Genomic DNA, 15,010 nt, shown 5'->3' with positions numbered 1-15,010 from the left:
GTGGTGTCAATTACAGAGAAAAGCCACCTTCTAGAAATGAGAAATGGGGACCCTGAATGGAGCCTTGCTTGTGAACTGTGCCGGGACATCCTGGTGTGTGCCATACAGTCCTGTAATTGATCAGTGTCTTATGAATCTTTCCCATTTTTTTCTTCCTTGTTGATTTGCTGTGAACACCTGAAAGAAAGATGGTGGAGAACATCTCTTCATCCTTACTGGCAGTGAAAATCTGTTATTTCAAAGGGGAAGCACATGCTTTACATCCTCTTATTCCCCTAAGGGCCTCTTAAAATCACACCACAGTTATTTGGTAGGTTAAAATTCCAATGAAAAGCTTTTAAGTTATCATGTTTGTTAATTGCTAATTTGGGGTTAGCGTCATACAACAGGGGACTAAGTCCCTGCTACAGACCCAGAACACTAGGGTCTTGAATGCCCAGCTTCGCACAATGGCCTGTGATATTGATACTTATTATAAGGAATAGCAAGAAGAAAAGGCTGGTGGTTTCTTATCAATGAACTCACTGCTCCACAGTGAAACCTAAGATGGAAAACAATTCACATCTTACCAATACCCTTATATGAAGGGAGTTTTTCCCCCGCCATCTAGGTGCAGTTCAGTGGGGAAGTTGACACAGATCCCAATACTACTGGCAATGCTACCAAAACAGAGGTCAAGGGTCACAGTGGCCACTGTATGACAGTTAAATAAGAAGTGAATAAGATCTGATGTTTGGGTAGCACTTTTGCATCCATAAAATACTCAGGATAGCATGACAGATTTATCGAGGATGGGAAACCTGAGGCTTGTCCGTGGTGAGATCCAGGCTGGAAGCCAGTCTTCAGGCCCCTGGCTAAGTGTGTCATCTCCTAGACATACTGCCTCTGTTCATCTCCCTCTGAATTCTTCTGGTTTCAAAATAACTAGTTAGCTCTGTCTCAACGCTTTCACACCTCCTGCTCTTCTATCGGCTGCCGTATTTGTGTCATTCATTTACTGAAATCATTTATTATAAAGAGTTTCTGCATTTTTATATTCTTTTAAAAGAGATAATAATTGTACAACTCTCAAAAGGCAAAAGATTATTCAGTGAAGCCTCCTTTCCCCTCCACACCCCAGCCATCCAGTTCTCTTTCCAGAGGCAACCAGTGTTACCAGTTTCTTATGTATCTGTCTGGAGAAATTCTATGGGTACACAAACAATTACATTTTACCATTTTCTATCATAACAATGGTAAAATACTATATATGTAATTCCTCTGAACCTTGCTTTTTTCATTTAATATATCTCATTGGTCACTCCATATCAAAGAGATGTAAAAAAGATTTCTAATTATATATTTTACAGTAAAAAATACTCTATGACTGTTTCATAATTTATTTAATCAGTCTCCTCTTGGTGGACATTTGGGATATGTAAATTTTTTTCTATTAAGAACAATTTTGCAATGAATAACTTTTTACACACAGTTACATCATTTTGCACATGTGCAGATGTATCTGTAGGATAAATCCCTAGATGTGGAATTGAATTGCTGTGTCAATAGCTGTGCATCTGTAATCTCCACAGAAGGCAGAGACTGTGTTTTATCTTCATCTATCCTTGGTGTCTAGCACAGGTCTTGATACTTCATAGATGTTCAATAGGTATGTGGACAAATTAATGAATGAGTGAATTCAGAGAACAAGTTCAGAGAGTGGTCAACAAATCTTTGTTGAACAAATCAATGAATGAGTTCAGAGAATGAATGAGTTCAGAGAATGAATGAGTTCAGAGAATGAATGAGTTCAGCAGGGATGATCATGAGGGGGTGGTGACTTTTGGCACCATCTCTTGTATTTCATATACTACTCTGAAAATGACATCAAAATTTAATTTTCTTCATACTTATAACTTTCTTCTGTAGGTTTTTTATTTATTTTTATTTTTTTAGATACAGGGTCTCACCATGTTGCCCAATCTGGTCTTGAACTTCTGAGCTCAAGCAATCCTCCCGCCTTGGCCTCCCAAAGTGCCAAGATTACAGGTGTGAGCCACCATGCCCAGCCCTTGTGCAGCTTTTAACTTTTCTCAGAATTTGTATTTGTCTATTTTTAACTTATAAAAATTAAAAAATATTTTAATAGACAGGGGTCTGTGTCACCCAGGTTGGAGTGCAATGGTGTGATCATAGCTCACTGCAGTCTCAAACTCCTGAGCTCAAGCCATCCCTCCCAGGCATTCCAAGTGATGGCACCTCAGGCATGCATCACGGAGACTGTTGTCATTTATCTACTTTTTATTGCTCAGAAGAGACATAATTTCAACTCACCATGTGGTTATACTTCTGGGTTATGAATCATAGTTTGTATAACTCTTCTTAAAGATATTGTTCAAAACTTCTTTTGACTTTTAGTTGTAATTTGGACTGATTGCTTTTTAGTTCTGTAGCTATTACACCGAGCTTTCTTTTCATCACACAGCTGGGTTGGTTCCACTATGTCTTATGTCCAATATCTTCTTCTTTCTGGATTTTTCACTTTTGCTCTATCATTTTTTTCCATAAAGAATGTACGCTCACCGTTTTGAGTACTGGCATGTCCAAAGAAATCTTTTATTTTGCTCTCATACATGAAACGCTTTGACTGGTTGTAGAATCCCAGATTTGAAATAATTTTCTATAGAATTTGAAGGCATTATCCTAGCATCATTTCTAGCAACCATCATTTCTAGCCACCTGTGTTAGAGACAAAACACTTGATACTTATTCTTTCTTTTTCTTCTTATTCTTTGAATTAAGAAATTCCACCAGAATAGGTATAAAGTTGGCCCTTCCTATCCGTGGATTCTACATCCTTGGATGCGATGACACACAAATAAAAAATATTCAGGAAAAAAATTCCACAAAGCTCCAAAAAGCAAAACTTGAATTTGTTGCACCCTGAGTGCTATGTTGAATCCATGCGAATGAAGCGATGAGTAGGCATGGTTAGACATTGTATTAGGTATTGTATTAGGCATTGTATTAGGTATTATATTAGGTATTAGGTGTTGTATTATGTATTGTATTATGTATTGCATTAGGCACTGTATTAGGCACTATATTAGGTATTGTATTAGGCATTGTATTAGGTATTGTAGCAATCTAGAGATGACATAAAGTATGCCTATCTAGGGATGTGCATAGGTTATATACAAATGCTACACCACTTTATATAAGAGACTTGAGAATCTGCAGATTTCAGTATCTGAGGGGGATCCTGGAGCTAATCACTCTATGGATTATATGTATAATCCACAGGGAGGACTATATGTAAGGAATGGGTGTGTGTGTGTTAATTTCAGGTGGATCGTTAATCTAAAGACTTGAGTCTTTGGCTCAAGTTATCTCTCTCTCACTTTCACAATTGTTTTGCCATTCTCTCTCCTTTTTTCTTTCCTTCTGGAAGTCCTACTTGACAAGTATTAAATCTTCTGGAGCTATCCCCTCCGATTTAATTTTTCTCCCGTATTTTCCATCTCCTAGTGGATGCAGAGTGACTTCTGGAGTGTTTGCCTGAAGGCGTTCTACTCACACCTGCCCTCACAGAGTGCCCCATCGGGCGCCCCACGCAGAAATAAGCCAGTTGTGGTAACAGACCTATACAAACTCTGGAGGAAACTCATTGTAGCTTATAGAAACAATCAACTTGGCTTCCTGATTTTTAACCCTCAATTTCGCCTGCGACTGCGAGGTCCTGGAGGCATCGCCCAGCCCAACCCCACTGTACAGCCGGGAAGTCTGAGACCCGGGGTACAGCGCGACCCGAGATGATCCCGCCCGCGGGAGGGCTCGGACTAGACGCAGGTCTCCTGACTCCCAGTTCGGGGCTTTGGCCGCTGTCTTCTGCGTGGTGCCCCGCGTCTTCGCGGTAGGTTGAGGTGGCCGGAGCATCTGGCCCTACCCTTCCCACACGCCACACTCCTGGGTCTCTGGCTCTGGGGTCCGCAGAATTTGCGCCTGCGCTAAGCCTTTGGCCAGGCTGCTCAGTGGCGGAACCAGCCCTCTTTGCCCTGGCAACGCGTCACTTGTTGTCATGGAGACCGCGTTGTTTACCTCTCTGTTCTGCAAGAGCTGGAAGCTCCAGCTGGGGTAAGGAGGCTCCCATCCCGAGCTTGCGTAGTGGTTCTGTGTGGCGCTGAGGTAAGTAAACCTTGACCCCACCCCACCGACCCCTACCCGCAACCCTCCCCGCCTAACCAAATCCTTATGACGTTGGGATGAGCCCTAATTTAGGTCCCCACCTCTCTGGGGGCTATTCAGATTTATCCAGGAGTCTTGGGTTAAATGCTGGGCTCCACACTCAGATAAATTCGGTAGAAGCCAGAAAAGGGACTGGGCTAGGAAGAAACGGAGAAACTCCATGTTGTCTGAGGGGGCTGGGTGGGCTGAGATTCTCAGCCTAGTCAAGATCTGACTCTAGTTTCATCCTTATGTATGTGAAGGCTTCAGAGATCCAGAGGCCCCTAAGAGCAGGGACTCAGACCTTAGGGTAGAGATGGGAGTGGGGGCAGATTTCAGCCCTGTCTGAGGAAGGCAGTTCTCATGGTCCATCAGAGTTGTATGAAGATGAAATGGGTAATTTTAGCGTTTCCACTGCCGACAGCCTCTGCCAGCTGGCTTCCCCTGTGTTGTTCCCCTTCCTGTTCTCTCCTTTTCTTTGTCCTGGAAGTTTTTAGATTCTTTTATGTGTTGAACAAATTCAATACCCAGTTGTCAGTTTACACATGTTACATTTCCTCCTCCTCCTCCTCCTCCTCCCTCTTCTTTTTCTTCTTCTTTTTTTAAGAAAACATCTCTGGGCTCATCTGTTTGGCAGAACATTACTCCATGACCCAACAATTCTAATGAGTTATAAAAATGCATACACGTGTTCACCAAAAGACATGTATGAGACTATTAATAGCATTCTCATTATGGCCCTAGAGTGTAAACAACCAAAATATCCATAAACAGTAGAAAAGACAGCTAGATTTTATTCATATAACGGCACCTACACAGCAACGAGAACGAACAAACTGCAATCATATAGACAATATGGATGAATTTTACAAACATAATGTTGAGCTAAAGAAGTCAGAGACAGAATAATACATACTGTATTATTCCATTTATGTTAAATTCAAAAACAGCAAAACGAATTTGTAGTGTTAAAAGTCAGGATACTGGTTACCCTGAGGGGCTTGAGGTGGAGTAACTGGGAGGAGGTTAGAGATGCTGGTAATGCTTGTTTCTTGGTTTGGGTGCCGGCTACACAGATAGATTTATTTTGTGTACAGATTATGATTTATGCAATTTTCTGTATATATGTCATCCTTGAATAAAAATTATCATAAAAAAGGACAAATTGCTTTCATTTAATCTAAAAGAGTCTGCTTTTGATCAGGAATTTGGAAACCTCAAATGGCTAAACTATTGCAACCTCCGCCCAAGTTCCTGCCCTCAGAGTGGCACATTGCTAACAAGAACCAGTACCACAGAGCAGACGCTCAAAGGTCCCGATCAGAACGCCTGGTCGCAGAAAGCCAGAGGCTTGTGGATGAAATTGAAAAGACCACAAGAAAATCTCAAAGCGATGTGAACAAGAAACTAGGTAAGACAACATGCTTGGCATATTCGTGAACATGCTAGGATGAGGCTGTTGGGTTTAGCTATAGTGTCATGTTCAGATGTGGCAACATATTATTTTTGAATATTAGAGAAAATCATGTGTATTCTCCAGGTTGTATGTTTAAGTTCACTGCCCTAAGATAGACACAAGGTAACCCAGCCTGATTTTCAGCCACCCATCATTCATTTATTTGTTGATTTGATGCACAGTTATTGAGCATCTATGGGATCTATGTACTACACACTAGGCATATCACAGGGAATGATCAGAATCTCTGCTTTTTAGGGGCTTCTAACTTGAAGAGGATAAAGATACAAAAATTAATCATCAGAATACAGTCAGCCCTTTGTATCCATGGGTTCAGCCAGTTGTAGGTCCAAAATACTTAGGAAAAAAAAACAATAAAAGATCACAATACAACAATTAAAGAATACAAATAAAAACAATACAGTTCAACAGCTATTTACATAGTATTTGCATTGTATTAGGTATTATAAGTAATCTGAAGATGATTTAAAGTATACTGGCTGGGTGTGGTAGCATGTGCTGTTAGTCCCAGCTACTTGGAGGGCTGAGGCAGTAGGATCCTGTAAGCCCAGGAGTTAGAGACCACCCTGGGTGATATAGCAAGACCTTGTTTCATAAAAAAAAAAAAAAAGAAAAAAGAAAAAGAAAGGAAGAATGAAAGAGAGAAAGAAAGAAAGAGAAAGAAAAGAAAGAGAAAAGGAAAGTATATGGGAGGATGTGCATAGGTTATATGCAAACACTACACCATTTTGTATAAAAGACTTGAGCATCCATGGATTTTGGTGTCTGTCAGGGACTCTGGAACAAATCCTCTGAGGATACCAAGGGACAGGTGTATAACCAGATAGGTGCTGGGGTAGGGGAACAAAGACGGGTGGAGTAGATGTGAAAAATTGGAAAAGTTTTTCTAGAGAAGAACATTTACTTGAGTCTTAAAAGGAGTCATTTTCTCTTGACAATTCCTTACTTAAAACAGTATTTATTTAAATTTCTTGAGACAGAGTCTCGCTCCATCACACAGGCCAGAGTACAGTGGCACAATCTCAGCTCACTGCAATCTCTGCCTTCCAGGTTCGAGCGCTTCTCCTGCCTCAGCCTCCTGAGTAGCTGGGATTACAGGCGTGCACCATCACACCCGGCTAATTTTTGTATTTTTGGTAGAGACGGGGTTTCATCATGTTGGCCAGGCTGGTCTTGAACTCCTGACCTCAGGTGGTCCGCCCGCCTCAGCCTCCCAAAGTCTGGGATTACAGGCACGAGCCACCGCACCCTGCCTAAAACAGTATTTAAAAGGTAGCGTTCCTTAGCAAAGATCTCAGGAAAGCACATTAAAAAAAAAAAAGATAGTATCCTTAAATAATCAAAACAAAAATAAACATAAAACAAAACAAACAACCAACATCGGCTAAATGCCAAAAAGGGATTAACCAGGGGTAACCAACTCGACTATCTATAGGGACCAAGCAGGTAGCATAGGGATTGAATGTAAGGCATTAGGGTTTAGTAGGGACAGTGGGGACCTGGAGAACGTGTGCCCTATCTAAGGAGGAAGCTGCTACTCAATTTCAACCCATTGCTTCCAAGAAAGAACATGAGCCCAGTGTTGCCTGATTGTCCGATTTTTTCAAGAAAATCTGGAAAGCAGGAATTTATTCACGTTTTAAATGTTGGTAACTGACTTAATTTATTTATAACACTGGGCCAGCTGAACAAACACGTTTATGGATCAAACCTGGTCTGAGGACTGTAGTTTTCTAATTTCCAGTAAATGAAACCTTCATTCAGGTCAGCAATGTTAGATGTTGGGCTCTCCTAATAGGTTGACCCTTACATTGATACCACCCTGTAGATAGGCCTGTTCTAAGTAATTGTGCAAATAGGTAGGTGTTAAAAATGAGAAGGCGCCCGGGCATGGTGGCTCACGCCTGTGATTCCAGCACTTTGGGAGGCCAACGTGGGCGGTTCACAAGGTCAGGAGATTGAGACCATCCTGGCTAACATGGTGAAACCCTGTCTTTACTAAAAATACAAAAAATTAGTGGGGCATGGTGGCATGCATCTGTAGTCCCGGTTACTCAGGAGGCTGAGGCAGGAGAATCGCTTGAACCAAGGAGGTGGAGGTTGCAGTGAGCCGAGATCGTGCCACTGCACTCCAGCCTGGGTGACAGAGTGAGACTCTGTCTCAAAACAAAAAAAAGAAGAGAAATCATTATTCATTTTCACAATACTGTGTTTCAGTAGATATGGGGAAAAAGTGAACCTTCATTGATTCATGGAATCATTTTAAAATTAGCCATTAGGCATTAAAAGCATCAAATATGTAGGAATAAATCTAGCAAAAGATGTGCAAGTGTTTTGCACTGAAAAATCATTTTCGCAAGAAATTAAAGAAATTCTTAGTAAATGCAGGGATTTATGAGTTAATGGATTGGAAAACCTAGTATTTAAAAGTGTTGATTCCCTTCAAAAATTAATCTATATATTCAATGCAATGCCAATGAAAATCTCAGCAGGTTTTATGGTGAAATTGGCAAACTGCTTCTAAAATTCATATGGAAATGCAAAAGGTCAAGAATAGGCACGAGGCTGAGTGCGGTGGCTCATGCCTGGCTCCCAGCACTTTGGGAGGCCGAGGTGGGTGGATCACCTGAGGTCAGGAGTTCAAGACCAGCCTGGCCAACATGGTGAAACCCTGTCTCTACTAAAAGTACAAAAAAATTAGCTGGGCGTGGTGGTGGGTGCCTGTAATCCCAGCTACTCAGGAGGCTGAGGCAGGAGAATCGCTTGTAACCGGGAGGCGGAGGTTGCAGTGAGCCGAGATTGCGCCACTGCACTCCAGCCTGGGCGACAAGAGCGAGACTCCATCTCAAAAAAAAAGAAAAAAAAAATTGGCACAACTATCTTAAAGAAGAACACAGTTGGAAGACTTCTACCGTAGGTACTGAGAGCTGTGACAAAGCTATGGTAATTGAGACAGCAAAGTATAAGTGAGGATAGACCTGTTGACCAATGAAACATGGCAGAGTCCAGAAACAAACCCACATACATTCATTCATCTGAGTATGACAAAGCAACACTACAGTGTAATGGGCAAAAGAGAGCCTTTTCAATGAATTGCCCAATTAGATATTCACATAAAAAATGATATCTTGGCCAGGCGCCATGGCTCACACCTGTAATCTCAGCACTTTGGGAGGCCAAGGCGGGCAGATCACTAGGTCAGGAGAGCGAGACCATCCTGGCTAACACGGTGAAACTCCATCTCTACTAAAAACACTAAAAATTAGCCGGGTGTGGTGGCGGGTGCCTGTAGTCCTGGCTACTCGGGAGGCTGAGGCAGGAGAATGGCGTGAACTCAGGAGGCGGAACTTGCAGTGACGTGAGATAGTGCCACTGCACTCCAGCCTGGGTGACAGAGCAAGACTCCGTCGCAAAAAAAAAAAAAAAAAAAAAAAAAAAAAAATCCCAACCCCTACCTCGTATTATCTATCTATCTATCTATCTATCTATCTATCTATCTATCTATCTATCTGCAAATCTAAGTGGAGTGCATATCTAAATGGGAAAGGTGAAACAATGACACTTATGGCAGAATATATTTATGATCTTTATGACTTGTTGAAGGCAAAGATTTCTTATTCTTAAGCAGGCCTGAAAAGAAGCATTCATAGAAAAGAAAAACAATAAATTAGACTATATTAAAATGAAGAACTTTTGTTTAACAAAAACACCTCATCAAAAGGCTGAACAGCAATCTAAAGAGTAGGAAAAGATATTTGCAATATATATATCTGACAAATCCATATCCAAAATATATAAATAACTTTTAAGAATACAAAAGAAAAAGGCAGATAACTCAATAAACAAATGGACAAATCTTGACAGACACCTTACAAGCGAGGACATTCAAACAGCCGATGAACATGTAAAGAGGTGCTCTAATTTTATGAGTCATCAGGGACATACAAATTAAAATCAAGTTGAGATGCCATTATACAGCCATGGAATGGCTACAATTAAAAAGAAGGAAGAGAAGAAGAAGAAAGGAGAGGAAAGAGGATGTGGAGCAACTGTTACTGTCGTATTCTGCTGGTGGAAATACAAATTGCTGTAATCACTTTGGAAAGCTGTGGCAGTATTGACTACAGTTGAAGACATGCATACTTTTCACCTGGTTATTCTACCTTTAGAGTTTTATCATATGGGAATATATGTTTACCAAAGATATATGCTGCAATGGCCAAAGGAGGGCCATTTGTAATGGCCCCAAACTGGAAACTACCCACATGCTTATCAACAGTAGGATGGATAAATATGCTATACCTCACAGCAAAGAGAATGAGTGGCCTACAGCTATATACAACACTACCGATGAACCTTACAAACTTAGTAAGATGTTGAGTACAATAAATGACACACAGATGAGTACATGCTATGCTATTCTATTTATGTAAAGTATAACAAACCAAATAAAATGAAAAATGAATCTATACCTTGGTGTGTGGAATGATAGGAACTGGAAGGGGTCATGAGAGACCTCCTGGGATGCCAGTTATATTCTGTTTCTTGAGTTGGGTCTTATATGTGTGTGTTCACTATGAAAATACATTGAATTTTATGATATGTGTACTCTTCTATAGGTTTTTGATATTTCAATAAAAAGTTAAAAATAACTTGCAAGTACCTGTGCTGGTGCTGATGATATAGACACACCAGACTGGTGTTTGCCCTTGGGGAGCTTGCAGTCTGAAAGTAGAGATGAGTCCAGTACAGGATACCCAGGATACGGTGTGCTTCATCCCATAAGAGGCACCAATAAAGCACCGTCAGATTGGAGGAGAGGGCACATCACTTCCAATTGGTCACATCCAATGACTACTCAATTTTCCAATCTAATGATCACTTAGTCTTCATCCAACTTGATCTCTCTACAATACTGGATGCTCAAAACTGGATGTGTCCAGTTACTTTTAGAATTCTATGGCACAAATTTTTCCTGATTCAAATTTCCTTTCTCTCTGGCCATTTCTTCCTCTTCTCTATTATTGATGCTTCTTTCCCCATTCATTTCCTATTGGTGTTCTTTAGCGTTTTGTTCTTCGTCTTCTTAGCTTTTTCTTCTCTTCTCTCTAAGCAATCTTTCTTGATGACCTCATTAGAAATTTTATCACTATTTTCTTTGTGTTATTGGTTTGCAAATAGAAATCCTCAGCTCTAATTTCTCATGAGAACTTTTTGGGGAAATAGAGAACTACTTGCTATATATTGCCACCTAGATTCCTTCAGGCACCTCAAAATAAGTATGTCCCAAGATGAACTCATCATTGTCCTTCAAAACTTGCTTCTGCTTCTGTAGTTCCCTATCCTGGTTAATGGGATCAGAGCTCATTCATTCATTAATTCATTCACTCTTCAAATAGGTCTGACCCTGTGCTAGATGCTTAGGAGTATAAAATTGAAAAAGACTGATACATTCTACTATGTAAAAGAGACACAACACAAGTAAAAAGGCAAGTAACTAAAATTATTGTAAGTTGCTGGCCTAGATGAAGGCAATGGCAGTAAAGATGGAGAGAAAAGGTGCTCGATAATATGTATGTTGGATTTATGAATGAATTTTAACAACAAAAGTCAAGGAGATAGCTTGGACAAAATAATAAAGGCAGGATGAGTGTGACATTTATGGGGAATGAGTAGAGAGGTCCAAGTTGATGTGTAGAGTATGTGAGGAAGAGCAGCATGATGAAGATGAGAGGGAGATGAAGCAGGGCCAAGCCTGAGGAAGACCTTGATTTTGGAATGTTCAGTTCATTGGGTAGCCTGTTAGAATTTAAGAAGTAACACTAGAAATCTGGAGGTAATCACATAAAGATGGGTAAGGGGAGCCATAAGGGTAGATTAGACTACCCAAAGAATGTATCAAAAGAGAAGAAAAGGGCACATGAGTTGAAGAGGACCAAGAGAAGAGCTGAGGAACATAAGTTCAGGTGGAAGAATAAACAGATGAGACCAAGGTTATGGAAGCCAAAAGATGAGGTTTTGGCTGGGCGCAGTGGCTCACGCCTGTAATCCCAGCACTTTGGGAGGCCGATGTGGGCAGATCACGAGATCAGGAGATCAAGACCATCCTGACTAACACGGTGAGACCTCGTCTCTACTAAAAATACAAAAAATTAGCCGGGCATGGTGGTGGGCGCCTGTAGTCCCAGCTACTTGGGAGGCTGAGGCAGGAGAATGGTGTGAACCTGGGAGGCGGAGCTTGCAGTGAGCTGAGATAGCGCCACTGCAGTTCGGCCTGGGCAAAAGAGTGAGACTCTGTCTCAAAAAAAAAAAAAAAAAGATGAGGTTTCACAGGCGAGGAAGTCTTCTATTGTATCAGTGGTTGTCTAAATGTCTAAGAGACTGAGAGCTGAGCCAAAATAAATTTGGACTAGTGACTTAAAGATTATTGGTGACCTTTGAGATAAGAGATGTCCAGTAGGATAGTGGAGGGTACACAGTAGAGGTGAAAATCAGTTACAAGGTGTCAATGGGAAGATGCCCATCTACATGGTGGATTAAGCACATGCATTTGTCTTCTCTTCCTTTTAGAATTCCAACAAAATAGCAGTAAAGAATTAATAACAGTAAAGCTAACAAAATAATAATAAAGCTATGCCCCAAGCATGAGAGAGATTGAGACGCATACACAGGCAAGCACACGTGCGTGCACACATACACACACACACACAGAGTTAGAGAGGAAGCAACAGCAGACAAATAATGAAATCAAGATTTTGGAAAGCAAAGGTCAGCTGGTAACAGACCTAGGGACTGCAGAAAATCAGGCTGGGTAGAGAACAATAAGAAGCCAGCTGATTCATGCTGCAGAAATCTTGTAATGCTCAAAACTGGATGCATCCAGTTACTTCTGAAGCTGGAGGGTCAGGATAGAACCAGAAACAAGATTGGTTGAAAGTCTTTATAAAGAGCTTCCTCTTCACTCTGGCTCTCCCTCACCCCAGCAGAAGGTTAAAGGTTAAAGGGTTCAATGAATGTCTACTTGGTGATTCATTCATTCCTATGTCTACATAGTAATTCTTCCAGCTGGTTCCTAAGACACAGGTAGCCAGGCTTCTACCCTCAGACAGGAGACTGGAGGACTTTTCTGTGGAGAAAGTAGAAAGTAACTGGCCCCGAAAGGAAAGATCCATAAATATTAACATTTGAGGATTCTCCTGTGAGATGCCAGGGTCTCAACTGATCACTCTGTATGATAAAGCATTCTGGTTGACAAGCACTGTCCCTCTAGACAGCATTTCCAGGTAGCACTTTAGCATCTCAGTCTAAATCAGATGATCACCAAATAATTGAGGAAAGCCACTAACATGGCAGACACCAAAACAAATAATCAAAGACACAGAAACTCAGGAGACAGATAGTGCATAGAGAAAAAGAAGACATACACTATCAAATCCATCAAGAATTTAGAGAAGAGATTGCATCCTTGGAACATGCAGAGGAGTCTTTAAAAAAGAGAACATTTGGAGAACAAGTGTTCTTAGAAATTAAGAATATAAGAGCAGAAAAATCTTAAAAATCAAAAGAAGTGTTGAGAATCTCCAGAAAGTGGGAAAAAAGGACAACAAAATAACAGCAAAGAAAAGACAAGAAAATTAGAGGATCAGTCTGGGAGGCTCAATAACTAATAGGAGTTTCAGAAAGAGCATAGAGAAAATGGAGAAGATATGGTGGCTCACACCTGGAATCCCAGCACTTTGGGAAGCCAAAATAGGAAGATCAGTTGAGACCAGGAGTTTGAGACCAGCCTTGGCAACACAGAGAGACCCTTGCCTCTACAAAAATAAGAAAATTAGGTGGGTGTGGTGGTGTGTACCTGTAGTCTCAGCTACCCAGGAGGCTGAGGTGGGAGGATCTCCTGAGCCCAGGAGTTCAAAGTTACAGTGAGCTATGAGTGTGCCATTGCACTCCAGCCTGGGTGACAGAGTGAGATCCTATCTCTAAAAAGAAGAAGATGAGGAAGCAGGGCCCTAGGCCTGGCCCAGGAAGCATTTTTTTCTCCTAGGCCTCTTGGTCTGTGATGAGAGGGGCTGCTGTGAAGATCTCTGACATGCCCTGGAGACATTTTCCCCATTGTCTTGGCAATTAGCATTCGGCTTCTTGTTACTTATGCAAATTTCTGTAGCTGGCTTGAATTCCTTCCCCCAAAATGGGTTTTTCTTTTCTACCACATGATCAGGCTGCAAATTATTTAAACCTTTATGCTCTGCTTCCCTTTTAAACATAAGTTCCAATTTCAGATAATCTCTCTCAAATTCAAAGTTCCACAGATCTCTAGGGCAGGGGCAAAATGCTGCCAGTCTCTTTGCTAAAGCATAAGAAGAGTGAACTTTGCTTCAGTTCCCAATAAGTTCCTTATCTCCATCTGAGACTACCTCAGCAGGACTTCATTGTCCATATCACTGTCAACATTTTGATCGAAACCATTCAACAAGTCTCTAGGAAGTTCCAAACTTTCCCAAAACTTTCTGTCTTCTTCTGAGCCCTCCACACTGTCCCAACCTCTGCCTGTTACCCAGCTCCAAAGTCACTACCACATTTCCAGGTTATCTTTATAGCAGTGCCTCACTTCCAGTACCAATTCTCTGTATCAGTCAATTTTCACACTGCTATAAAGAAATACCTGAGACTGGATAATTTATAAAGGAAAGAGGTTTAATTGACCCACAGTTCCACATGGCTAGGGAGACCTCAGGAAACTTACAATCATGGTGGAAGGCTAAGAGAAAACAAGGACCTTCTTCACATGGTGGCAGGAGAGAGAAGAGAAAATGAAGGGGGAAGAGACCCTTATAAAACTATCAGATCTCAAGAGAGCTCACTCACTATCAGGAGAGCAGCATGGGGGAAACTGCCTCAATGATCCAATTATCTCCCACCAAGTCCTTCCCTCAACAGGTGGGGATTACAGCTGGAGATGAGATTGGGTGGGGACACAGAGCCAAACCATATCAAAGGGTGTATCTGGCATGTGGCACAACAATTAAATAAGTTTGACACCAGTGTGAAATTTCAGGACCCTAGGAAAATAGATTACTAAAATTTTTCAGAGTGGAAAAAACAGGTCATATACAAAGAATCAGGAATCAGAGTGGCATCAGACTTTTCAACAGAAACTCTGGAAATTAGAAGGAAATGGAGGGACACAATCACAATTCTAAATAAAAAAGAGTTACAAACTGTAACTCAGGGCACAGCCAAATAGAATGAAATGTCGAGGGTAGAATAAAGACATTTGCAGACTTGCAGGTTTTCAAAAACTTTACCTCACATGCATCCATTTCTTAGGAA

The 15,010-nt window shown here is 41.1% G+C and overlaps 1 protein-coding gene across 1 annotated transcript in view; it reads left to right on the top strand.

The window, feature by feature from the left end:
• Positions 1-1,612: 1,612 nt before the first annotated feature.
• Positions 1,613-15,010, top strand: part of TEKT1 (tektin 1) — a 40,184-nt gene continuing 26,786 nt past the window's right edge. Inside the window, exons 1-2 of the mRNA XM_003810130.5 lie at positions 1,613-4,164; positions 5,408-5,614. Of these exons, the coding sequence (XP_003810178.1) occupies positions 5,425-5,614 (190 nt within the window). The 5' untranslated portion in view covers positions 1,613-4,164; positions 5,408-5,424. The remainder of the gene's footprint in view (positions 4,165-5,407; positions 5,615-15,010) is intronic.

Source organism: Pan paniscus, chromosome 19 (genome assembly GCF_029289425.2).
Source record: "Pan paniscus chromosome 19, NHGRI_mPanPan1-v2.0_pri, whole genome shotgun sequence".
Taxonomy (NCBI): domain Eukaryota; kingdom Metazoa; phylum Chordata; class Mammalia; order Primates; family Hominidae; genus Pan; species Pan paniscus.
This window is presented reverse-complemented; position numbering and strand designations above follow the sequence as displayed.